This window comes from Betta splendens, chromosome 17 (assembly GCF_900634795.4).
Source record: "Betta splendens chromosome 17, fBetSpl5.4, whole genome shotgun sequence".
Lineage (NCBI taxonomy): Eukaryota > Metazoa > Chordata > Actinopteri > Anabantiformes > Osphronemidae > Betta > Betta splendens.
This window is the reverse complement of record NC_040897.2, coordinates 8,892,051-8,919,792: the sequence shown is the minus strand read 5'-3', so window position 1 is coordinate 8,919,792 and position 27,742 is coordinate 8,892,051. Positions and strand designations below refer to the sequence as shown.

At 48.1% G+C, this 27,742-nt stretch overlaps 1 protein-coding gene across 2 annotated transcripts in view; it reads left to right on the top strand.

The window, feature by feature from the left end:
• gpc5c (glypican 5c) overlaps nt 1–27,742 on the top strand; it is a 63,039-nt gene that overhangs the window by 4,227 nt on the left and 31,070 nt on the right. The window contains exons 2-6 of one of the 2 annotated variants that reach the window (XM_029132043.3): nt 939–1,100; nt 9,513–10,210; nt 17,994–18,157; nt 19,236–19,292; nt 19,897–20,019. In XM_029132043.3, the coding sequence (XP_028987876.1) occupies nt 939–1,100; nt 9,513–10,210; nt 17,994–18,157; nt 19,236–19,292; nt 19,897–20,019 (1,204 nt within the window). The remainder of the gene's footprint in view (nt 1–938; nt 1,101–9,512; nt 10,211–17,993; nt 18,158–19,235; nt 19,293–19,896; nt 20,020–27,742) is intronic. The other variant, XM_029132044.3, reaches the window with a different exon arrangement.

Here is a 27,742-nt window from a genome sequence, read left to right as displayed (position 1 = left end):
ACAAGGTTAATGTAAGCACGAGGAGAGGCCTGTGCCTTAATAAAGGTTGGGGTGAGTCTTCAGAGAATCAGCGTGGACTCAGAGCGTGAGCGCTACAGAGATGGAGATAATGAACTGGAAGGGGCAGGGCGGCCAGTTATGACTTCACTCGTCTGGCTCTGCGATGGGAACAAATGGAGCCTCGGCGGGTAATTAAGAGACACCCGGGCCTCGCTGGGTTATGCCAGGCAAATGGGAGAGAGAGGGAGCAGAGGGGGAAAGAGGGATGGAGAATGCGACCCTATTGTGTTTCATGGAGGGATTTGGACAGCGAGGCACTGGTCTTGCGGTCTGTCCTAAGGCCATGCTTCAGGCTCTGGTTACAACACCTGCCTCCAGCCACCCCTGTCCAGCCCTGTGAAATGAGTTATCAGTCTTCTGCATTATGGAAATTTTCCCCTCTGCCTGCGAGTTTTGAGAAATGAAACGTATGAGAAAGGGCTGTTTTAATGGGCGGACTGTTTTGAGTGTGTTTGCGTGTAGCGATGGTGAGAAGGCTGCACGGGCAGAGCCGAGGGGGAACTCTGTTTGAACTGCTGTAATTGCGCTTGATTGAGCAGTTTGCTGTCTGTAATTTAACGTGGTTGGAAACATCAGTTTTATGGACAATGACGTGTGTGTGTGTGTGTATGTACAGTGTAAATCTTGACCCCATGTTCAAATTCATATGAGCCATAAGATATTTCTATATGTAGCAGTGACAGTATTTATAGCAGGGAAGATGGATGAATTCTTCTTCTATGGTGCCCATGGAAGCTGCTTTGTCTCTGAGGAATCATGACCTGTGTGTCTACATGTTCACTACACACGCTTACACAGTGTAGACATCGTTTCTAGCCTTCCAAAATCAGATTTCCCAAGTCTTTCCTCTGCTAACTTTCTACTCCCCTTTCCCCCAGATATGGATTTGTTGGTGTGTAAGCACCAAGGCCCCTCCTGCTGCAACCGCAAGATGGAGGAGAGCTACCAGTTGGCTGTAAAACGCGAGACCCTCCACAACATTCACTCGTACAGCTACGAGCTCGAGCACATCATCAACGGCCACTCTGACGCCTTCCAAGGTAAGCGCTCCGGTTTTGTGTGTATATCTATAAAAAGTCACGCATCATTTGCATTCTAGTCCAGTATCTGGAAGATAATAAGTTTCCACGGGGTCAAAGTAGGCAACTCAGCCAAGCAACCCCACCCCCACCCCCATCCGCCAACCCTTTTCCCCATTCTTCTGTGGGTTTGGCAGCAGCAGAGCATTGGAGCGGGATCACTAAGGGCAGACTGGAAAAGAGGGCAGATCGCACCGTTTGATGTGAGGCCTGCTTTGAAACAGTCCTCCTCATTCAGGAAGTTACAATGTATTTCTTCAGGGTAACAATTTGCGTTGTTTGTTTTGTGTTTATTTCCAGCTGTGTTTTCTCGGTAGCCTGGTCAGCTCCGATGCCTGAGTTTGGGGGGGGGGGGGAAACTAAGCTCCGCCGTGGATATAAAGCTGGGTTTTGTGCAGCGCCCCGACAAAATCGTGCCGTCCATCGACTGCCAGAGCTTTTTCTAGTAATTGCAGTGTCATTTAAATTGAAAAATTTCCGAAACGGAGAGTTTTTATTTCCCGAGAAACCTCCAACGTGACAGGCGCTGGATGTTTTTAGCGCTGCAGGAATTTCAGCATAAAAGCCTGAAGTGCACGGCTGCTCGTCCCACAACGGGATGAACACATGAACCGCTCCCTCTGTTCACATCGACGTTTCACAGGCAGGACACATGCATGGAAGTGTCTGTGCTCGTATAATGCTCTTGGTATTCGTCCTCTTCATCGTCGTTAGGTTCTTTCCCCTCTTACCTCATGTCTGAGCCCGTCTGGAGCACTACCGTCAGGTGTCGCGCGCATCCAGAAAAGGTCAAGTTGGAAAATCACAAAGAAATAACAATAGAAGTTGGAGCACGGAGCCGCCGAAAGTGATGTCACTGGCCCTCAATTTGCAAGGCCTTCAACTGAGAGTCTGTAGTGCCTGCAGAGGAATGTGAAGTAGCAAGAAGCTCCTATACTGTATCGGGTAATGACAGTTTGGCTGATAGAGCTGCTGCTGTTATTTACACCTCGGACAGTAAGAAACTTCCTTCTCTTGACTCCCTTTTTGTTCGACTTGCATCCGTCCCATCGCCCCACGCTGTTCACTGTCTTCCGAATTCACTCGCGTTTCCTGCTTCCCATGTGCGAATCTTCACGCGCGTCTGTGGAAGTAAATCTTATGGTGAGAAGTCCTGCAGCATGCGCCTGTTTACGCAGCGCGGCCTCGATGGTTTCTCCTCCAAAGCGCTCCCGTTGACTGCGGCCGTCGGCTCGCGGGGAGGGAGATGCTTTGTGTGCCGGAGTGTTTTCCTTGGCCTGCCTTTGTTTAGACAGCCCCAAAAGCCCTACTGTGCTTTGTGATGTGTGGGAGTTGTCATGTCACGAGTGTGACCCCATAAATATTGACCACATATGATGCTGCTGCGAGGAAACTGACACCGAATTAATATAAAAGATTCGAAGCCTTTCCTTACGGAGGCGACATATTTAGCCGAGATTTGTCTTAAAATCGGGACATTCTCCAGATCCCCCCCCCAACACCCTCCACCCCCGTCCTGGGAGACAGCATGTGCATGAGCGCAAGCGAGAGACGGAGTGATGAAAACCACGACCCGAGAAAGCGCCTGACTTCTGCTCTGAATGACAGAAAGCAGGATAGGACGACTTGGCGCCTCTCTCCCACAGGTGGTTCAGCCTCTTCTTATCGTCTCGGTGACGGCCCGTTTGCTCGTGAGGTTCTCTCGCCATCTCTCATTCCTTCTCCAGACCACAGATATGAAGCCTGAAGCCTTCGAACCCATAAGACAATTCCTCCGTTGCTTCACTCTGACTGTCGGCAGCATCATGGGTGGCTCGCACAGAGCAGCCAGCGTCACGGCAACTGTCTCCTTCATTAAGAAGTGATGATTTATATGTGTTTGTTTCCACAGTTTGTGTGGGCATGTCTCTCTGTCTGCCTGTCTGCCTGCCTGCCTGCCTGTCTGTCTGCTCTATCTCCACTGCGATCTCTGCATATGTCTGGAAGTTCTCTCCCTCGTGTCGTCTGTGATCTCAGTTTTTCTCACACTTCGTGCCTCTTTTCCTCCGCAGATGTTTTGACCGACAGGGTTATTGCTCTAGAGGCTGATGCTTGGACACGGCACGACACTACGCTGTACCATGAGCTCATGCTCAAATTAGGGAGGATATCCGGAATCTATCCCTACACGTCTCATTTAATCACGCAGGGCGGAGGAGAAATGTGTTTATGGAGCAAATATATTGCGTATTTGGGTCTGGATGTGTGCGTCCTAAGCATGTTTGTGCTCTGAACACGCCTTTTTTGGTCTCCGGGGCGCACGGCGCATGGGAGAAGGATGTTTTTCTCTTTGGGTTAGAGTTGGTGGGATTAGTATGGAAGAAAGGAAAAGAACAAAGAGGGGGCAAGTCGCTTGTAGCCATAAAGTAACACTCTAAGCTCCCCTAATTACCTTGTCTTTTCATCTGCCTCTCTCACCTCAACGTACATGTGAGAAACCCCAGAGGGGTTAGGGAGCGAGGTGTAAAAGTATGTGGGGGTGGATTCGATTGGGGGAAGTGGTAATCGTGAATTCCAGTGAAAGTGCGCACAGGTGTGCTGTTTAAATAGTTTCTTGTTGTCGCTGAAGTTTCAAGCTTCATTAGTCGCCGCTGAACAAAACGCGCTTTTCCACCGTCGACTCGTAGGTTTCGCTGCCACTCACCTTCTGCCCCGTAGTGTCCCGCTCTATATCTGTGCTCCCTGCCTTGTCAGCACCGGCTGCCTAACGAGAGCATGCTGGGCCGAGGCGGGCCCGGTGCCAAAGCCCCGCTTGCTGGCATGCGCCCTACGGGGAGCCTACTGAGCCTGTCTCAAAGACACCCCCGGCTGCCAAGTGTGTGCTCCACGAAATTAAACTGTACAAAATTCTTCCACTTCTTTTTTTTTTTTTTTCCTCGTCCCAAAAGTCTCCTTTCATTCACTTCATTGTTATTCTGCTCCCTTAAAAACCACAGTCGGCCTGAGTCTCCAGCCGAGCTCGCCAGCCTTACATCCAGTGCCTACATAAATAGGTCTGTGTTGGTTGGTACTATAATTTCACCTATTAGCGTGAAATGAAACCGAATTCCACAATCTCTTCTCGTGCTGAATCATTTTGTGACACTTCTTCACACGCACTTTTTCCAGGTTTGGACTAAGCTGGGTGTCGTGTGAACACGATGAGCCTGATGTCCAGGACGTTTCTTGGTAATCTGACAAATTCGCATGTCCCAGGGTTTGTTCCCTGTCCAAGAGAATCTGGCTTTTCTGGATCACAATCTGTTTGGCTAGCTGATGGGATTTGTACTGGGCTCCTCCTGATTAGGCCTTTTCCTGTGTCCCGTCTGACGCCGCTGCACCCGTCCTTCCCAGACTGATCCCAAAAGCCATAGAGTGTGTGAGTGTGTGAGTGTAAAAGTATGAGAGCTGCAAATTAGAACATGAGCGTCTGACCAAAAAATAAAGTCATGTCGGGAAAATAAGATGCATTGAAAGACATCGGAGGGCTAGTCTGGAAAAAGTGCATCCACCCAAGGTGCACAACAAGCCACACGCCCCTTATTTGAGCTTATGATGCCCAAGTGGAGCCTTGTGACGCGTCCGTGTCGTGACTCACACGGTTACCTCAGTGCAGAGAATGTTGAAGTTCTCTTAAGTACCAGCTCACTACATCACGTCAGCCCACTGTCCTCTGCTTCCTCTCCCCCGTCCTCAGTTGCCTCTGTGGCTCCTAGCAGACGGTTGAGGAGTCCCCACAGTAGCCGTGGCTCCTGCGGTCATTCATCCCTTACAGGATGAGGTACAATAGACGTGAGAAATGGATAAACAAAGGAAGTGTTGTTGTGACCCTGCCCAGCCATGTGCCGTCCTCTCACCTTCCATGGATCACCATGAATGCTTCACTCCAACTGAGTCTGAATCCTTTAATTGGGCTGATTTATTATTATTATTATTATTATTATTATTATTATTATTATTATTATTATAAGTCAGAACTATTAAGAATTAATTTGTCACTCATATTTGTGTTAAGTTATTATTAATTGTAGCATCTTTTAATAGTTTGAACATCGGCTTTGGGCTTTTATTAAATGCACATGAACTGAAATCAAATGCTTAACGCTGCAATACACCAAAAAGACTCTGTGATTTATATGCTCATAAACAAAAGAGAAAAGCGAGGTCACTGCAGACTTGTGGCCCCTTTAATACTTAGAAGCAGAGGTGCTGTCCATCAGCCTGTCAACAGTCTGCCCTCAGGCTGGCCCTCCACATCTCCCCTTTATGGTATTAGCCATTGAACAACCCCCCCCCCCCCAGCCCCTCCCCCTCTGCCCATGTGCTCCGTCTCCTCTGTCCCCGTCCTTCTCCCGTCTGCTCGTTCCCCCGCTTTCGATCATGTTTTCCTACTTTGACCAGAGGAGAGGGCATTGATCCGCCTCCTGTTCGGTCTCCACATCCGCTCTTCCTCCGCACCGCGCCTTACAATCCAGATGTTTTACGGTTCTCAATTCTGCACTGCCGCTTTAACGAGCAAGAACGCTGGTGGAGAGACGGGGTGCCGTCTACTAGAACCCCCCCCCCCCCTTCCCCTCCCCACACACTTCCCCTCCCTCCTCCTCCTTAACCTCCCCGCGCCCTCCCTCTCAGACTAATTATCCACCTGTTAGCCCCCCTGATAGGACGAGACAAGTGAATTAGGATTTGGGGCCGGGGGGTTAGCTGGAGTATGTGCACCCGCACATTTGCGATGTGCGTTTTCGAGCAGCACTTTGGCAGCGCGCCTCCCCACCTCTTGCAGGTCACACTAGCATCAACAGCCTTCCTCTGCTGCTTGCATGACCGATGAGTCATACCGTGTTCCATCTTTAGACTTTGGCAAACGGGCATAATGAATCAACAGATTGATTCATTTATTTATTAATAGTTTATTGCCACTGAACTGTTTGCTTAAAGGTTAGAGGCTGAGAGGATTGTGTGACATGGCAGTTCCTCCCTGTAACCCAAGAGGACCAGTCCAGGGTGCGAGAGGGCCACATGTACAGTATTTCTACTAATTAAAACAAGGATATGTAATCTACGCACGTGTCACTAACGCATATCTGTTTTTTGACCTGTCTGAAACCCAACCCTTTGGTGGGATTAAAAAGCTTTGCCTGGGAAGACTTGCTCAGGTTTAGTCGGGAGTGATTGCCAAGATAGGAATGACCCACGAGCCCGTGGTATGAGAACAGTGTCTCCTGCCTTATTATCACAATATTACTGCATGCGAGCATGCACACGTGCTCAGCAGCCATGCCTGCAGTACCTGCACATACACATGAATACATACATGGAGTAATACACCGATTCTCTCCTCATGCATCTTTTCCCGTTTTGTTTTGGCAGCCTCCCTCATTAGTCTCCTTCGCGTTCAAATGTACGGCTGTGGGCAGATTTATGCAAGAGCAAAGCTCCTTCAACTTCTTAATGATGGATTTAACTGTACTCCAAGGCATGTTCCAGGACTTGGAAATGTTCTTGTATCCATGACCTAACTGGTGCTTTTCAATAACCTTTTTAGTTGCTTGGGGCGTTTCTTTTTGTTTATGGTGTAGTTTTTGGCCACAACACTGATTGACCAGTAACTGGACCTTACAGATACTGGAGTGAATTTATATTTACGTTCACTACACTCTGGTGGTTAACTAATTGTTTAACCTCTTGATCCAACTGGCTGCTTGAATAATGGTTTAGGTCTGTTACTTTATAGGTAGTGATCATTTGCCACAAATATACAATTTCTTACTTTTACTTTGCTGACCCTGCATATTCATATATTTGACAACAAGATAATCTGATCTTGATCATTTTGGTTAGAAAGTAAAATCAAGAACAAAAAAAAAAAACAGTTTTCGCTACAGGTGATGCAAATTGAGCCTGACACATGGTGATGCTGGGAAATCTTGGTTGAATTTCAGAAATGTAGCGTTCTTAGACTTTTCATTTCAGACACAGACCCTTGGATCAAGTATTCCCACCCTGTCGTTACAGCCCCTTGTGTTGCTCAGATTCACTTGTGCTGAACACTAGTTTAGTGTTCAGCACAACATGGAAATCATGACCAGTCCAGAAACCACTAAGCAACAAAGACCGGAACCCTGCGCCTGTGATAGAGCTGCCATTTTGCTTGTTTTGACTCTGTTATTTTGGCAGCCTCACTATGGCGATGCTTTGGCCTTAAGTGTGCCAGTAAAGCCCTTGTCATGTTGAATGTAAAGTGGAAATAGCTCCTTATGATTAAAACTCTGTGATCTCAGAGCAAAGGTCTCATTTGCGTTTGCAATACTTCTTTTTTTTTATTTATTTAGTGCCTTGTGTCACATGAAGCAGTGTGACACACAAAGGCAGGCCTGCTAATTTGTTCCAGTGCAGTTCCCTTGACAGTTATGTGTTTTGAATTTTAGTGTTTTTAGGACTTCCTTGCAAATTAGGGATAATTACCTCATGAAAAATATCCTCAATGCAGCCAGACTTGGTTCCCTAAGAGGCCTGCTGATGGGAGACGTGGTAATGATACCCACCCACGACTCTGTGTCTGAACAAAGTGTGGTCACATCCAGATTCAGATGCAGTGGTCAGACAATTCCACCTAATTGACTATCATGCAGCGGTAGTTAGGACCTAAAAAGCCTTCTCCCTTTGGTTTCCAGAGTACTGGAAAGCGGAGGAAACAACCCACAGCGATTGTCCCTGATTTATCACAAAATGAAAACCCGGATCTATTGGGGCGTGAGAGAGGACATGATACACGTGGGAACACAAAATATCTGATGCAACAAAGAAAAAGCGAGAATGACTCGTGGGATGTAGTTGTTGTTTGTCAGAGGAAGTGTGGAGAGGAAGAAAGGTGAACTCTTGTCCTGCTCCTGTGTGTCCAGAGGAGGACACGTTTGAAGTAACAGCCACGGAGAGCCGGGGAAGTGCTCCGGACCCGGGGGCCAAATGAATCCAGATGTCCGAGTATGTTCACAAGGTGGAGTCCACTTGTACAGTAGTTGTTTTTCCTTGAATCAAACCGGAGTCGCTGCGTTCAGTCCATTTTTCCTGGCAGCGTCCCGCTTTCCTTTTCATGTTCTCCCTCTGTATCACTTTCCTGGCAAACACAAATAAGCTCCTTAACGAGTACAGAATGTTTTAGACGTTTAATGACCTGTCATAAATTCAATGAAAGATACTTGTCAAATGGCGGCGGAATAATTCGGCTTCAGCCTGCACCACACCTCACGGAGCGGACGATTAAACCGTGGCACCGCATCTCTGTCTGTTTTCTTTTATAACAGCATTATGTAATGCTGTGGAACCTAAAGCTCTGTGGTGTGAACGCGTCGTGGCTGCCTAAGGTGGACCTCACAGTTGAATGGGGAGGCTCTGAGCCTTTTATTCTTTATTTTTCATACACAGTCGCCTTTTTCAGAACCCGTCTGATGGGCTGCGACTTGAAAACACCCGCACCGCGACAGCCGTATCCTCTGGTGCATTAAGCATTACCTTTGTGTCATATTAGTGCAGCTGTTGAGGAGGACATGACTGTTGTTATCCTTCTGTCTGGGAGAAGGGAGGGCCTGGACACACAGGCAATCAAACTGGTAACACTCGATGTGCTGGCATAGATTCACTATGAGTTATTTATTCAATCCTTTCTTTTCTATAATGTTAGTCACACTTTTGTTGTTGTATTAATTTGTTTTACTGTGTTTGTGTGTGTACATACAGTGGGGGCATGAGCGCGGTATGTGTGTTGGCACCCTCCTCCTCCTGTCTCAGTTTCTGTACAGTTGCTGCTGCGTGTCCCAGCATGTTTTTAAGCTGACATCACAGCCCAGAGAGGAGTGCTGTGTCCAGGGCATGCACACACAGGCCGACACAGACATGCACACACGCATGTGCACATGCAGCGCAGCGCCGCGCAGCTGAGCGACGAGCAGCGGCAAGGGTCACGGGATCAGGTCGGATTAGGTGGATGGAGACGTAAAAGGAGGTGGTGGGATAAGACGACGGCCTGACTGTAAACAGGGGTCACGGCTCGTGACACTGATGAGACTGACTGCTGTCGTTACCTTGATACATATTTATTAGTAAATCTAATAAATCTATCTCACCAATGAGATGAGAGATGGATTCTCTCATCTCATTGGTCTGTGTAGAATGTTGACTTGACTGCGTAGTACTTAAAGGGCCACGTGAGAAGAACCAGGACATGCCTCTGTTCTTCCACATTCTCATGGGGTCTTGTCTCCAATGTGCCAGTCTGCAGCCCAGATTGTGGGAAGCTGGGTACAGAAATGACCTTTGTCATCTGTTGCTCACACGTCTGTTTCTCTTCCCCTGCAGACATGTTCCAGTACCTGCTGTCCTTCTCCCAGGGCCACCTGAGTTCGTTGCTGGAGGTGACCTACTCATCCTTGTCCCGCCAAGCCCTACCCCATGTCAATCAACTCTTCTCCTCACTCTCCCTCTACCTCCGAGGGGCCAACGTTTCTGTGGAGGTGGCGGTTCACCACTTTTTCAACAACCTCTTCCCGCTAGTCTACACGCGCCTCATCAATCCAGGCATCGAAGGGACGTTGGAGAGCGAAATGGGCGACTGTCTTCGCATGATCCGACAGGATGTCAACCCCTTCGGGTCCCATCCCGCCGTCATGGCCCAGGAGCTGGCCGGAGCGCTGGGGGCTGGACGGCAACTGGGTCTGGCGCTGGAGGAGGGCCTGGGCGTGATGAATGCCACCGAACACGTCAGCCTGAGCAAGGAGTGCGTGAAAGGCCTGGTGAAGATGGTGTACTGTTCCCACTGCAGAGGCTTGACGCTGATCAAGCCCTGCGTGGGCTACTGCCTCAACGTGATGCGGGGCTGCCTGGCTAGCGTGTCAGAGTTGGATCAGCCGTGGAGGAGGTACACCGGCTTACTGGAGCAGCTAACCCACGCCATGGCTAGCCACCACAACCTGGAGCTGGCGCTGCTGAAGGTCAGAGGTCACGTCAACGTGGCGTTACGCTACGCGCAGGACCACGGTCCGCTCATCACGGCCACGGTGGGTACACACACATCAGCTGTGCTGCAACGAGTCTCCAGACGCTTTAGTTTAACTTCTTTGTTTTAATCATATACTTTGGCAATGCTGAATGTATTGATTGGAAAGCTTTTGCGGGCTTCTCGTGGGCTGTGAGCTATTTTTTCCACTAGTGCGACAAAGGACCCCGCACGCTACGTTAATGTTTGCACAGTGCCGAAACTATTAGGAGAAGAATAATGTTTATACTGCAAAATCTACAGCCTTTTCCTTCGAGTTAAGAGTAGAAAATGGACAATTATCATCAGCGGGCTGACTGATATTAGGAATGATTAAATTGAGAACTGGAGTCCACTTCAGTGTGCACTGAAGATATTCTGTCCACTGTTTTTAGGCGAGCAGATTTTTTTATAATGCATCAAACTGAATTGAAACAAATGTCTGCCTTGAAGGTACAAAAACACTCTTATTTTATTATGACTTTTATTATGTAGCAATTGTGTTGGAAACTGGTTGGCAGGGACATAAAACTGAAGCCATTTGTAGTTAATGAGCCCAAACATGCAAACCACTGGTATGCTGCTGTGGAACAACATCATAGCCTGACTGGTTCTTCATCCAAACGCGTAGTCACTCACTCTGAGGACATGCACGTGCAGACAGAGCGGTGTCAGTTGCTAGGCTTAATGGCTGCTCTAACGCAGCTATGCAGAGAGATGCTCAGGCTGTAGTTTGCGTGTGTACCGGAGGTTTGCATGTCTATGTGTGTGTGTGTGTGTGCTTGATTAGTATTCACGGGGTGGCAGGCGAGGCCGGAACACGAAGACAAAGTGGGACAGAATTGAAAGGGTTCCAGCTAGGCCATACAAACTAGACCCATCCAGCTGGATACAAGCGCCCGGAGAATTGTTAGAGCAGAATGAGGTGGTCCCCAGGCGGACATCGGTGGCTCTGCTCCTCTGTGCTGTCAGATGCTCCACACGCACGCATCCCAGCTCGAGTGCGACCATAAACACCATCGCCTGCTGCGATGCTTTGCCTCGAATCCGTGGCCTTTCTTAATTTCCACCCTTTACAGCCCCTCGGGGCCCCGTCAAGTAGAACTGTTGAGTCTCTGGTGTTCAGCTAGTGTCAGCGTAGCCACCTTAAACCCACGCATACCCTCATCGACCCCCCCCACCTCATGAGTGTTGAACTTTAAGCATCTGCTGTATTTTCCAGCAAATTTGGCATCATGTTATTATTGTCCCATAGCAAAGCAAATAAAGCGCTGGCTGAACTTTGTGGTGCTTTGTATAACCTCTAACTGCTGAATGTGTGAAGTAAAGCACAAAGAGGCGAGTCAAAACGAAGTCAGAATATTATATGCAGTTGTTATTAAAGGAATTATTGAGACTGTGCGGTTTTACACTGGGATGTTATCCCAAACTATTTTGTGGTTGCTCTCTCTCCAACTCAGGGGGTTACAGACTACACAGAGTCTGCACTATAAGCTGCTATACATCATGGGGTCACACACACACACACACATACAAGCGCGTAATGTGCAGGTATCGGGTTTTTAGAAGTCCAGTAAGGAGCCTGAATGTGCAGCCCACCCTGTGACAATACTAGCAGCATGCTGGAGACTGAAAGGCCGCTATTGAGAGTCCGATGAGGCAGCGGCGTGGACTCTGTTTTAACGCCTTCCAGCCCTTATTGACACGGAGCGCGAACGCGGGTCGAGGGGAAGTGGTTAACGTTATGGATATTAGGGGAGCAAGGGGCTGGATCGTGTTGAGTCGGCACAATTAGCCGAGCGCTGGACGCCCTCCAGCAAACGTGGCTGCGCTTATTGGGCCCCAGCGCGAAGCGCGCAGCCGAGGTTTTCCCTCCTCCTGAATGCGGCCCTGTTGAAATCGCCGTCGAGTCGCTCCCTCTAGATCCAGCTGCGCTCGAGAAGCCACAGACTGCTGTTTATTGACACGTCCATAAAAATGACACGGCTCATATGACCTAGAGGGTAAATTTATGTCTTGTACTTGTTAACTTTGGGATAAATCTTACGCTGCAGAATAGTGCATTCACGTGCACCTTCATCCTGCCTCATTCAAGCCTTTACGGTGTTCTTCAGAGAAAATACTGCAGCACAAGTTTATGAGCAGGTCTACCTTATCCGGTTGTTGGTTTTAGCTCAGCTTCTTATTACAGTCTTATGGAGGAATGATAATAGCAGCCTGGGCCTTTAGATAATGGAAACAAGGAGCAGTGGGATGATTGGAAGGCTTCCACTCACCACGACAGCACCTCAACACAGCGTGGAGGCTTTCATTGCGAAAACCCGACTCCTTTCTTATTTCAGCCTCCTATAAAAATAATAATAAAAACCCAGATATGATTGATGGGAAAACAAACTTTTCCTATCACACAACATATTTTACTACCATTGCGGCTACATTTTATGGACATATATATAAGCAGAATTTCTCTGAAATTTCTTTTGGGTTCTTGGGTTTATTTTACTTTTGTTGCTTTTGTATTTAAAAGAGGAGTCAAAAACTGCATAATAGTATTTAAATAAACAAATACTACCTATAATAATGTCATAATAAGCTACCTTCTCATTATGACGGAATAATTAATTTCAGTTATTAATTCATTTCACATTTTAGTGATAAAGTGCGTTAGTAACAATAGAAACATGTGATTCTTTCATTAGCTACTGAGGACACCTTTATATAAAACAGACTCAGCTTGTATATGTATATATATATCTTACTTTATTCAATATTTGACACTGGATAGCAGCTGATACTAGTGTATAAGTGCTCTTGGCCAAACTGTACATTTAACCCATCTTCATAAGCTGCGTGTGCCTCTGGGTCCAACCATCAGGCCGTGCTGGCTGCCTTACTCTGCAGTGCATTAGCTAATGATGGCGCAGCCCCTCGTCCACCTCGTCCACTCTCAAACATCATTTTCAACTCCAGTTTTCCCCTCTGGAAACAAATGCCGTATTGTGATCCCTCGAAGACGAAGTAAAGCTACAGTGGTCACAACTTGATTTGATGTACAGTAGACCCTTTCCCCATGTTTCTCTCGCTCCTTAATGCCTGCATGTGTTTTCATACAGCCTCACCTGATACCTGTTAGTTCAGTGTTTGAGGCCTTCTAGACATAAGCTTGTTGGCACAGTAATACCCTGCAGCTGCTGCTGTGGCGTTTACGCACATGCCTCCTGCGTTTGTGTTATGAATTTTGTGGTGATTTTTGGTCCATTGGACGGCTTCAAATGGACACATGGACCCTCAAAGGTTCTGTCCACGAGCTTATTTTCTTTGCTCGGGCCCATGTGTTCCACCATATCGCAGACGCGATGAACTCCCGTGTCCTTTTTCCTTCTCTTTTTCCGTCCCTTTCCTTCTCTGCGGTGCAACACCACTTGGATCCTGGGAGAATTCTTGCCACATTCTGTGTGATTCTCGTAAATTTGCTTGCAGAGATGGGCAGGAGTTGTCAACAGTCCCCACAGAAACACCCATGTTTACATGGATAGAGGCTTTCCATTTTAGATCATCTGTGAGTGATTTAATCAGTGTAAATAAGCCTCATTGTGGAGAGAGGGAGAGACTCCATAGTCTCTTTACTGATTGGAATCTCAAGGACTTTTCCCTGTGATATACAACGGACTGAGTCTCTCTTTAATTAGCCCCGCCATCATTCAGAAACTAGAGGGAGAGAGAAGACGAGGCGGAGGACCGGCTGACAGACTGCAGAGTGAGGAAGAAATAGAACGATGAAGACAAAGTGATTTAGAAAGACCGGAGACAGACAGAGAGAGAGAGAGAGATAGATGCAAAATGTGGCAACGAGGGGGAAGAAGAGAAAAGAAACGCTGTAAATCCGCAGTCTTGTCTGTTCAAGGCCTTTTTGGAGACGCTGAGTAAAGAGCTGTTACAATTAGCTTAAAGCGACTGAAGTGAGTCACATGTGCTGAGTAGTTTGAGGAAGTTAGACTCTTAGATTAACAGGCCACATATCCAGTAACAGTATCAAACCCAATTACAGTATTTGAGCAACACCAGGCATCTTGATCTTTCTGCTTCTTCTTCTTTCTGGGCACCTTGTCAGTCTTGCTAGCCTTAGGCTTAGCCTCACCTCACCACTTGACCACTTTCTAAACTGGAGGGTATTGTTCCTGGAACGCGAAGCGTAGCTAGTTAATGTCTGTTGCTTATAATGAGGAACTCAATGGGAGCTGCGTTTTATGCACAAGTCGACCCTCCCTTTCTATTTATATACGTGTTGTAATTAGGAAGGGTAATTGTTAGTTGTCCAAATACAATTATCCTGCTGCTCGACAGCAAGAACGCCAGTCATTATGAATAAAATTGATGCCTTGGGTTTTCTTTGGGGACAACGACATAAACAAGCGTATTGCCAAAATAGCGAGGATCTTCCTGTGTGGTGGAACTGAGAGCCCACCGGCATGTGGACCAGTGGTGTTCCCTCTGCTCGTGCCGCTATTTGGCTACTGGTTCCGTATTTCGTTTCCGTCAGTAACTTCAATAGATAAAAGTTAGGTTAACTTTCATCCATTCTAAATGATCTAATCGACCAACAGAATCTAAAGAGGAGATTGTATTTCTATCTTTAGAACCAGTCCTTTACTTTGCTACAACTTGAGGGAATGTCATTTTATTTTTTGTTGGTTGGGAAATATCTCAGTCTCAGTTCATAAAAATGGTTTGAGAGTTAGAGATGACAGTGGTTGTGGGTTGGTCTCTGGGGGGTTTCTCAGCATATATGAATGAAAACAGAGAGGACTCATAACGTGGATGTCTACACACCTACTGTACGTTTATAGAAATGTAGTCTGAGAAGGCCTTGAATTATTCCATTTGATGGATCAGCCAGATCCTCGGCTGTGGAGTGGATGTTGTTTAAGCTCAGTTCCGTCAGCGATGCCAAGGTCGACGGCTTCAGAAGAAACACTTGTGTATCTTTGATATGACGTACTTATAGTAGCTACACTCGAAAGTTTGAGCTGCTGGTCATTTGGCACAGTTGACAACTGTTCCATTGTTACTCGAGTTAAGAATTAGGAACGGAAACTGAAAGAGCTGGTCCTAAGTGATGGAACCTATCCATCCTATCCTAGAGGGGGCTGAGAAAGTTCCTTTGGCTTTACTCCGTAATCCCTTGATAAATAAACTGGGAAGACAAGACCACCACGGCTATCTGTAAGACAATACTCCCCCAGAGGAAAGATGGCCCTGGGCTTGGCTAGCTACACACACACACACACACACACACACACACACACACACAAACACACACACACACACACACACACACACAAATACTGGGACAGAGGTAACAAGAAGTGATTTAAATAGTGTGGACGTACGCGTGTTCTGTTGATATGCAGAACCGTCATCTCAAACCCGTAAAACACGTGTTTTTATAGCGCATAGTTGTGAAAAGCGTCCTCCATCTTGCCTGCAGCGGTGGAAATCGGGTTTCATTGGGCAGCTCAAATGTGCATAGAATACATACCACGTGTTTCCTTAAAGTGTTCCCGTAGAGACCGCGTAGATCTGACTGGTCACCCCCCCCCCCCAATCAGTCTCTGTCCTCAGGCAATCAAATAAGGAATGCTTTACCAAACAGCTGAAATTGTGAAGGTATAATCAGAGCAAACAGGTGGTTGCATACAAATTGAAAGCCAAGTCCTCACGCTGGGCCTCATGTCGGGTTTTTCTCACGCCATCATCGGGTCAGGTTTGATTTATGCCCATATTCTGACCCATGGCTCCCAGGATTATGTGGCATACCCTGTAAGAGTGTCTCAGTTTTTCAAGCGGACTCATCTCAACAACAGTATTTATTTTGTCTGTTCTGTTGACGGTGGTGTATATTTAGACGCACATCGGAATGAGTGGTGTCCTCACTGTTGGGATTTTTTTTTATCAATCTCTTCAGGCCTCTTCGCAAGTAGTTGCATTTTTCTAACCTCTGCTCTGTGGTTCGGTTGGAAAAATAACGGGGTAATGCAAACAGAACTGCGAGCGACCTCCGCTTGATGTTCATTTTTCACATGCGTGTTTACATTTTTGTCGTGGAAAATAGCTAGGCGTCGCACGGAGGGGAGAGTGAAATGGAATCAGATTTAAAACCTTAGATCATGTCTCCAGTTACATGAAACCAGGACCAAGATCAGGACAAGACACAAGAAATAAGAATGAGAAACACAGTGTGTTGGGGCTTAAACCAACACCTGCCTATTGGATAATCATCAGTCAGTCACTGTCACTTTCATACACACACACTCTGAATTGTAGACCTCCCAGATACTGTCTGGACATGATGTCACAGGATCATATGATGCCTAAAATATGTGTTTATACTGTTTGAATATGCAGAGAAGCTGAAACTGAAACAGCAGTATTGTTCAGCAGCAGCAGATATTTGAATATGAGTGTGTTCTAAAGCTCCACATGTGCAGAAGAGCCGCAGCACATGCAAAGAGCATTCGACTTGTGTGCAGACGATCCCGAAATCCCCTCTCTCTCTTTTCCTAAGCAGCTCGGTGTAACGTGTGTGTGGACCTATATGTGTGTGGCATGTCTGCATGAGCATGTGTGGCTATGAGCCACTCCACCACATGTGAGCGCGGTTTATGGGTCTCGGGGGTGTAAAGGTTAACGCAATAAAACAACCTTTCCCCGCGTCTAGCGCCCGCCCCAGCAGAGGATTTAAGGCCAGAATCTAGGAAGCATCTTTTGGGTCACCGCAGCCTGACAAGCCTCCTGCTCGGGAGTCGTCAGCTGTTGACATTAAAATAAAAAACTCACTTTAAACCTCATTTATAAGCGACCTGAGATGACAGATGTGCATCACGCTGGAGGGGAGGAGTATTTTTAGCAGGCTGGCAAGAAACTTTTGTGACTGTTAACACATATTTCGGCTGCTTCTGGGCTTCAGAGATCTTTCCAAGCGTGTGGACACCACCCTCCAACCGGTTATTTCAACTCGCACGCCTGCCAGTTCCTTCCCAAATTAAGTTTATGTGCTTGTTTGTCTACAACAGCCATCGTGTCTTGCTGCGGAATAAGTGGAACTGCTGCTACACTGTATTTGCTTACTGTAAGTCTTGCGGCTGAATGTGACACAGTCTTTTTTGGAAGCCGTTACAGTAGAGTGATATACGCCCATTGTGTACGCTCATTGATCCCTTTTAAGCAGTTCTTCATCCGGGAGGCAGCAGCCATTACGCTCTCTCTGGCTAATTGAGGACCTCTTAATAATGCTTCCCAGGGCTTTTAAGCCAATGAGACGCCATCGATTTTTACCTCTCGGTTTGAAGCGCACACCTCTTCAATACCCCCCCCCCCCCCCCCCCCCCCCGTGCGGCCGCCTCCCCTTTTGCTGCTCGCTTTAATAGCTCACTGATGGTACTCGCCAAAGACGCCCCACCGCGCGTTCACCTTCTGGGAGGTGGTGGAATGTGGTGCGTTTACTGTCCGCTCCGCCGGCAGTAAGTCACTCGGCGCTTCTTGCTGCACGCCGGTCGTCTGCGCGTGCAGTCGATGACGCTGAGCTCCATAACTCTCTCAGCCCCCGCGGCCGCTCGGCTGAAATGCAGGCGTTCTTCATTCGAGACGGCCATGAATAATTTATCTCGCGTGTATATGTGTTCAGCTGTGCCGGGCTCCACGCGGCCGTTTACACAAGAGACACCCTGCACTTCCGCCCCTGTTGTTGTTTGTTTTCCTACTCTAACAGGTGGACGCGCTCTCTGTTTTCTCGCTCTCGCCCGCAGGTGGACAAGGTGTGTGGCCTGTCTACCGGGGAGCCCACAGGCACGCAGCCCGCGGGCCCAGAGGTCACGACCTCCGGCTTCAGCCTGTCTTCGCCTCTTCCATCTGCCGCCTCCTCCCAGCCTCTTCCAGAGCAGTGGCAGGAGCGGCTCGCCCACTTGAGAAAGTAAGACTGCCAGATTCAGAAGCTTCACACTTGTTTTTAATTATAATGGCTCTAATTCCTGCCAACAGTTTTTTTTTCTGGGGCTATTTAATGGATTAAACTGCTTGAACTGAAGGTGCATTTAAATTAAATGTGGCGCTTAGGACTGCATGGCGTAGCCTGAGACATGTCTGCATGTTTCCATTTGACATCACCGCTCACTTGCGTCACGTGTCTAGTCGGACACGCCCACACGTTAGACGTGGGGCCTGTCACAGAGTGGGTGCCCTCCACCTGGCCTCCGAGGCAGCCATCCCATGCCCACAGCAGCTGGCAGAGATGTGCCAGGCAAGGGGAGGGGGAGGGGGGGGGGCGTGGGTACGATTAATCTTGACGGACCAGCAATTTCCTGTTTACCCAGACGGCCATACCACCAACTCTGCACACCAGCTGGTCTCAGCTTAAATAGCACCAGGAACAGACACACACACACACACACACACACACACACACACACACACACACACACACACAAGTGTGTGCTTCGCCTCACTGACCTCCTCCCAAACCATGAATCGCTGCGCTGATGCCAGTGGAGCTGACAGGTCTGGCCTGGCACTGCCACCGCCATTCATGGCAACACAATCCAGGCGCCGCGGCCCGCCAAGCCCCGGCCGGAGACGTGGCAGCGCCCGCTGCAGAAACAGCGAAGTGCTAAAAGAGCTGAGGCAGGTCGACAGAACATGTGTGGCTGTGACGGGAAAGGTGGATTCATAATGTCGGCGTAACTTTCTTTTGCTTCTCTGTGAATATCTGAATGTTTTGCCACGTGCAGATGTTTGTTTGTGTGTTTCTGTATCTGTGGTGTGGGGACAAACTGTTTTTGATGTACTTGTGGTGCATGTGCACGATTAATCCGGGCCTCTTCCAGGGTCGACTGACTGTCTTTTCTCCTTCCTTCCCACATGTTCCGTCATGTCGTCCTCTGTGTTTTTTTTTTTTTTTTTCCTGTTTCTCCTTCTCGACCCCCACTCTCACGTCCCTGCATCCTCCTTGCTTGCAACAATCTCCCTCGGACATCATCTCCCATCATTCACAGCTCGTTCCCCCTGAAACCCTCCAAGAACAATAAACATAGTCTGAAAACGCTCTCTAGGTAAGCATGAACCCAAGGGACTGAATCTCTCATACACTTTCAGTAACCGCTCATGTCTGTGACTGGTGTCATTTCATTTGCTTTAACAGTTATGTTTAGCACTTTACTTTACAGCAAAGTAATAATAATAACGGATGTACCAACATATTTTTGTTAATAATATATTTAAATTATTTCTCATTATTTCCTAAATAGTACTCTGTTATTAACAATATATGAAGTTTTACCTAGTCATGTTGTCTACCCAAGCTTGCTGACTCAGCACGTGACCCCTCGTGGCTCGGCTCTGCTTTGCCTCAGGGATGGTAGCAATGTGTGTCCGATCAAAATGTTTTGCCATTGTTTCGCATGCGATGACGGTGTCGCCATCAGTAGAACGTGTCAGCAGAGTTACATGTAGCGAAGGGAGAGCTTTGCTGCGCAGCGCGGAGGAGGAAGAAGTGCTGAGTCGGCGAAGCGGCCGCATTCAGAGCCCCTCGCTTTTCTAGCCGGCGTCGATGCCGTGACGCGTTTAATCACATGCGCGCTGTTATAGAAGTGCACTTTCCCACTCTGTGTGTGTGTGTGTGTGCGTGTGTGTGTGTGTGTGTGTGTGTTTCCTTAGGGATTTCCTGATGTACCTGCAGCGCTACAAGTCTTTCTTTGCAGCTCTGCCGGAGATGCTGTGTGAGGGCGAGAATGTGGTGGACGACGCTACGTGCTGGAGCGGTGACGACGTGGTGGAGAGGTAAGAGAGCAGAGAAACCCCTCCCTCCAGCTGAGCCCTCATTGATTTACTATATATTTACATGTTTGTGTCAGATTTTGCAAATAAACACAATTGAGTTGAGCCATTTCCATATTTCATGCCGTTTGCTGTCTGTGATTAGGCAAGAAGTTGTATCTTGTTGCTCCACTTTGCCCAGTTGTTGCATAAACACTCTTTTTGTTGCCCTGGAGCTTGGAAATGAGAACTTTTATTATCTGGCTGGTACCTTCTGTCAAACAGGCCGTTCCAGTTGCACTTGAGATTTAATACCTGTTTAATGTTTAGATTGAGGCAGAGTGACCCACGCTGCATTTGCTTGTGTGCTTGTGTAGGATAACGGCAGAGTGTGTGAGTCAGCAGGGCTGTTGTTAATCAGTGGAGAAATAAGGAAGTCATTAAATCCATTTTCACTCTGAGTGAATGCAGGCAATGCAAATAGTTGCAAGTCTCTCCTCCTCTGTTCACAGAGTTCTTTTTGTGCGTTTTTTGGTCTCCCTCCTATTCAAGTCTTAAATTCTGCAAGATGTTTTTTTCTTGATCTCTCAGTAACTCCAGCTCTCTGTGTGAGTCCGTGTATGTGATTCTCTCCGCTGGGTTGGTAAACATCGATAAACTCACCACACAGTTGTGACAAGTTTCCCGTCTCCTTCCTCTGCTCGTGGCTCCAAACCCGTTTCCGTTACCAAGGCGACCCAGGCTCTTGTCAGTAAAAGGTCCTGACAGATCAAAACAAGGGTTTGAGGATGATCCAATTACAATCCTCTGGCCTTTTTTTCTGTTTTGCCGTGTTAAAACCGCACATTAAATTTAGGCCGAGATGAATTTTGCACGGGGAGACATTAGGCATTCTCTTCTCTTGGCTGCGCGCTCCCACCATTTGCCAGCGGCTGACACATACTGAGCAGACCACCCATCCATTCATCAGCATCTCTGACAGTGTGTCAGCGGCGCAGAGGATGGTAGGCTGCCAGCGCGCGTGTGCTCTTGGGCCATGATCGGGAACATGTGAAGGAGTACACAACTGTTCAGCGTCTTAACACACAAGGACCGGCTCTTGGCAGGTCCCACTTGCTTTGTCCGTTGCCTCTTGAGTTTAAGACGTGTCGCTTTTACACCCGAGGGGCCGGATTCTCGAACAACAGGGCTAATTGGCTGTAAGTGTGCTATCGCACACTTCCTTGTGACAGTCAGGGTTTTTCTTGTGGTGTCCTTGAGCTGAACAAGTGAACGGCACCCTGCTGGGACATTTGGTTCTACTCATATACCCATAAATGGGTCGGATTGGCCTCTGCAGGACAGGGCATGGAATAGGATGGTGATTTAGGGATGTGGTGTCCCCTGTGCCCCTGATGAGGGAGGCATGGTGGAGTGGAGGAGGGTGGGAGGCCTTGGCAGCATAAAGAGCCATTGTAGAGTCAGTGGTGTAGGGCACAGCCCTGCTGGGGGGACCCCAGACCCTGGACGGCGAACAAAGGCCCTGCTATGAGGGCGCATGGGAAAAACTCGGACACTGCAGCCGCTGCCCACAGGACGCCTGGGAAAGTCACAGGAGGACGGCGGAGGGGCTGCAAGCGGGAGGAAAAAGTGATAAAACATAAGAGGAATCACGTAGGATCACACGCACGCGGGCTCTACTCATGTAAGTCCCGGTCATGGTGCTCTCGTGTGGTGGTGCGCACACAGCATCGCAGGGCTGGGCAGGTTCCAGACACACACTGGAGCATATGGAGCCCACGTGGAAGCCAGTTCAGACGGGCTCCATATGCAATTTAACAGCTGGAAGGGTTATTCATGTAGACACAATCATACGTATCGCAGTCAGGGAAGGAGGCGCGCGCACACACACACACACACACACACACACACACACACACACACACACACACACACACACACACACACACACGCGTATTTTGTAATACTTCAAAGCACATCAAAGTTAGTTTTTAAGACTGAAATCCCCTTCTGTATCCAGCGTGTGGTGACAGAGGGACGAGCAGGAGGCGAGCAGCAGTTGTACTGTACTGTTCAAACATTTCGTCACACGTGCGAGCTCTTGGCTCCGTGTTCCCCCCGGAAAGATAAGATCAACCGGAATGGCCGCGTTCTTACAGATTTACAAGTCGCTGTGCGTCTGTTGTGGCAGCCGTGTTGTCAAATGACTTTTATCACGGCCGTCTCTCCTCACTTTTTTTATTGCGGCAATTACTGTTCCTGTCGTTTCTTGCCTTCTCCAAAGCTTTCGGCCCCTGATTGGAGACGAGATGGGCAGGTTGTGGAACAGTGCTGCAGGCTAGAGTCATTTTATTAGGCATTATGAGGCCTTGATCAACTCCTTGACTCAAAACATGGGACGTGGGATGGATTTGTTATAACAACTTATAACTCATGAACTCAGTCTTAGCTCCCAGTAAAATCCGATGAAGGCGGCACTAAAAGACACGATCATACCCTTCGATTTTAAGCTGATGTTACAGTAATTGGGAAATTCCTAGGAAGGTTTACTGTAAAAGAGCATCACAAAGTTTTCCTTTCCCTGAGCTTTGTGCAAGGTTCACGTCTTTAGTGATGATTTACACTAGATGACATCTCATCTACATTTTCTGGCCGGCAGACTCTTCGGGGATCCGGCTGATTTATACTCGGTACAGTGTAACGCGTGGGGAGGAAAAGAAACACGTCTCAGAGAGCAGTCGGGGATGACACCGTAGCAGCACCACCACCAGAAGCTCAGAAATATTAAAGTTTTTCTAGTGTTGTTTTTTTATGTTTCTCGTTATCGATTCCCTGAAGGATATTTGTAACTCTTATTCATTCTGAATGAATCCACGTTGAACCCCTCTCTGGCTTACTCCATGATGCAGCGTGCCAAACTACGGTCATATTCCTAAAGATAAGATCTTAAAATGAGTGGATGTGTGCGCCTGTGCTGCTCAACAATAGTGAAGAATTATTAACTCATCACCATACTTTAGGGATGAGTCCAAACTCTTGGATGCGCCCGGGGGAATGTACCACAGACAATACAGCAGTGTGAGTGCTTCTGGATGCCTCGCATTTTTATAAGGTTATGACAATCCATTTGTTTATCATTTTGACATCTGGAATCCATTCTGTTATTGCAGGGAGAGAAAGAGAGAGAGAGAGAGAGTGCAGCACTGGGCAAAGCGTTCAACCCTCACACTCTCGCTCGCTTTCTCTCCTTCTTCCACTCCCATCAGGTCATAACGGGCTTTTTTTTTTTTATTTTCCTCCTCTACTTTCTCTACGTCAGCCTCATGGGTCCGAGGAGCTGAACTCAAAGAATGCAAAGGAATTGGATAATGACATTCGTGCAGAGGGGACAATAAATTAATTACTATATGCAGGGGAAGGATGTTTCCTGCTATGGGCCTGTGTCTGCTGTGCATATGTGCCTCGGGGCTTGTTTTGCTGCAGCAGCACCACCAGAAGTCGGTATGATTTTTCTTTTTTGAAGTGCAGACCTCCAGAAAAGATGGAGTGGCTGCGTGGAGTTTCAGAAATCTCTCCCTCCCACCGCTGTGTCCTGTTTGTCCTCAGCTCTGATCCGGTGGCCCGTCCTTTTCCCATAACCCCTTGCTTCTGCCTGGGACCTCACCGTGACCCGCTCTGCACTGCACTGTGTTGCTGTAAGAGAAAAAGAAAGCAACTGCGCTCATTTACTCTTTCTCCTAAAATGCCTGGATTGTGAAAGTCGGGGCTTGTGGTGTTTCTAAATGTGTGGCTGCACAATAGAAACACAGGAACTGTTACACGCTGTTTGTGTAGATGTCTGATTTTGTTGGTCTCACGGCACAATTATTTGCCAATTTGGGACTTGACATGCCTCGTGTGAAGAGTGTTTATGTGCTCCAGCCTCCTCAAGTTTGGGTTTTATAGCCTGCGCTGTGCACATTGTGTATGCGCGCTGTTCCTTTCCAACGGCTTGTAGTCGTATTATCATCGCTTTTATGGCCGGGGCACAGCTTTTTACAGCGTCTCCCATCTGCTAGCGGAGCGGATTGAACCAGCGCAAATAAAAAGCTGCGACAGACGGCCATGTTTTACTGCCTGTGCAGTTTCTTGCGCGCGAGGTGGACGTCGCGTAGTCCAGTCTAACCCGGTACCCATGGGCAAGGCATCAAACACCGCAGAGTGCTCTGTCCTTGTGGCTTCATCGTCGCTTTGAGCCCCGCGCGGCGTGAACACATCCGCAGTCCAGAGCTCGAACGCTCGCCGTCACGGCTATTTTTAGAAACACTGTTATCCCTCACAAGTGTCGGTGTGCGTTTGTGCCGTTCGTGTAGCGGCCCGTTTCAGGCCCGTACGAGCCTCGGCGGCATTTCCTCTGGACCTGTAGCGCGAATATGTATACGTTTGGGCCCCGAGTGTGTGGTATTTACCGTCGGAGTGAGAGTCTGTACTAGTCGCCTGCTTCCAACCCAAGTTCAGGCGTCGGTCCACTCCGTTGTCCCGCGCCGAGCGTAAGTGTGAGCGTTTCGAATTAATGTGAATGACAGGTATGGGAGGAGCAGGGGGGAAAGCTAACAAATCCAACTCTGTACAAACAACAAAAGTACAGTACACTACTGTGGAGCGTGTGTGTGTGTGTGTGTGTGTGTGTGTGTGTGTGTGTGTGTGTGTGTGTGCCTGTGATCTGCGCTCAGCGTGCGTGTGTCTATGTGGTAACCTGAAACCACAGGGAAAACGTTCCTAGAATTCCAGGTGGGTTTGGTGTCGCGGCTCGCTCACTGGAGCCCCCTGAGTGGTGCTGAGAATGCGGCCTCAGCACGGAAGAGCTGCAGAATGAAGGGAAAGTCCCCCACTCCCCACCACCACCTCTCCGTCTTTTTTTTTTTTTTTTTTAACTGGTCTCTGTTGCCTAAAAGCCTCAAACTGTAAATGCACATGAACTCGATGCGTTACTAATTGCTTAATCCAAGCCACGGTTTGGGAGCCTCCTAGATGACCCAGTCTGGCTAGGACAGAAGGACCAAATGTCAACTGGATTTATGTCTGCCAGATTTGGCGCGACTCTCAGGGTGCGGACTTGGCCCGTCTGTAACGAGAATCGGCTCCGGTTAGCAGCGTTCTGACTCGCTGTTTGGCTGGCGTCAGCAGCTTTGGGCCAAACTGTTTTTTGGATCAATTAAATAATCAGGACATGTAAATACAACATATTGCCTCAGAGCGGCCGGTGAGGAAATATCCCCCAAACAAACACAATGAGAGATTACAGTGTATGTTTGAGCCGTAACAGCTTCACGAGCCAACGTCTCGACCTTCACTCGAAGATGGAGGGCTGAAATCGACCGTGCTCTGAGTCGACGCCAACGCATCCATATCCTCCTAACATAACATTTAGAAGAGAATCCGTTTCCTCGCCGAAGTTTATTGAACAAAACTGGACGTTTCTAAATACCAGAGAGGGACTAATCTGAAAGCGATATTGTCAGCCGGAGCTCTGGGGACAGATTTGTCCAGATGAACATTTAACCCAGATCCAGCCCACTGTGACTCACTGTACATTACGATGGTGTGTGTGCGACGGTGAACGTGTGTCTGATTGACAGATGAGCCTCATCGTGACAAACATGACAGTGATTCCAGCCAGGAAAGCTGGAATGTTGGTGGGAGTGATGGTGTTCATCAATGCTACCACCTGCCAGACTTCCTTAGCTTAGCTCCACCTTTAGCCTCCATCTCTTTGACCGCGCTCGCGCTGGAGACGGCCCGTGAGCCGCGCGCCCACGTGCTCGCTGCGTCGGCAGCGGGTCTGACCTCTGACCCCTTCGCTTGACGCCCTCGCTGCGTGGGCACGTCTGAGAATGCGCGCGCCTGCGTCTGCTCGTTGCCTCCGGCCGGCTGGACTTTACGAGCCACGTCCTTTTTCAAGTCCGACGACGCCGTGCTGCACCGTGGGTGAGGTTGCGTTCACGCCGTCGGCCTCGAGCGCGAGTTTTCCGGCCCCGGATCGGACGGGCCGACAGGTGGTTGAAGCGGGATCATGGTCCGGGGCATAGTTTGCTCTCCTGGCTCTGCCCCCGCTGCCCTTGTCTGCTTTCCACGCACCAACTGCCCCCAGACCTCTAACCTCAGTCATCCATGCCCTCCTCGGCATGTGGGCATATGGCAGGAAGGGGGGGCGGGATCCGTTTCTTTCTCCCTTTCCACCCCTCGTGTTTCCTGCCTCGTGGGCTTCGTTTTGTAATTTTATTCTTTGGCAGTAAATTGGCGTCGGCGGTTCTCTGTCACTTTTTTCAGGCGTCCTTCATTTCTTTGTTCTTCATAGACAAGCAGCTTTGAGTTTGGGGGAGATCAACTGTGGATTAGCTAATGTTGCCATCTACTGGGCACTATTTTACAGCCACAAGTAACAAGCAACAGACAAACTGCGTTTAATGTGATCCACACTCACTGCAAACCATGAGCTCCATGTACTGGAGAAGTTATTTTTAGTATAACTATGAAGAAATATATGTAATAGAATATATGTGTCAGGGTTTATGTGCAGGAAAAAGACATGTTGTGTTCGTCTGGAAGCGGTGTTCCTCTGTGTGCGATTTGTCGTGTGGGCACAGGGCGCTCGGCCTTCCCGTCCTCCGCCGGCGGAGCTGCAGTCGTGTTTTCCCACAAGTCTGTGTGGTCCGTTGACTCAGCCCGCCGTACAGTGCGCCCGCTGGTACATCAGACCCGGCGACGGCGACGTGGGGAACAGTTACACCCACAGAGATAGACCCAGTCGGGACAGTCAGGCATGGGAACGTCGTCAAAGACGGCCACAAGCTAATTACAGTTGTAACTGCCACCAGAGACCATTAAAGCCCAGCAGCTATAGTCATTTATCTGTCTCTAGTAATAGTGACAAGTAGAAACTCTTCATTTTGTACTTTACTTTGTTCAGCCGTCATGTGATTCGTAGTTGTGTAGCCAAGGCCGGATAGACAGGATAGTATTTAGCTACTGTAGCTGAAATTAAGATGTACAGTATTTATAAATCTACCAGAAGACTGAAATACTGTTTGTTTTGTCTAAGCTTTTCTTTAACAACTGACCCATTTAGTCTAGTTTATTCTGTACTTATGTTCAAATATCAACGTCTTATGATAATTAATGATGCAATGACAAGGGAGCTTGTGACCTGCCGGACTATCAGACTTCTCAAGACTCAAGGTCAAAACAGAGGAAGTGTTGTCTTCCACTACACGTTGTTGGCCACATGGGGGCAGTGTGGACGCACTTTTGCTTCTCTTTCACGCCAGCAACTAAGTCTAGGGTCTAGAGGCGCTGCCTTGAATTTAATTATTAAGTATAGTTTTTTTGTGACTATATCTTTAATAATATTTAATTTTAGACAAACTCAAATACATCCATTGTGAGCTAAAATGTGCATCAATGTTTTTCAGTTTTTGCGCATTTTATTTTGTGTAATTTTTAAATTTAATCAGACACAATTATTGTTTTTTTTTTTTTTTCTAATATACACTAAACCATCCCCAATCAATGTGTGGAAACATTTTCAAGAAATACCTGAAAATGAAACATCCAACACATCCAGCTGTGCAACGTGTGCCACGTTTGCTAATGCCAGTATTTGCTTCCGCAGCCGCGGGGATGGCGGAGCCCGTGTGTAGGAGAATGTGCGGGGCCACGCAGACGCAGGAGCACCGTGTTGCCAAGAGCAAGTCACTTACAACAAATT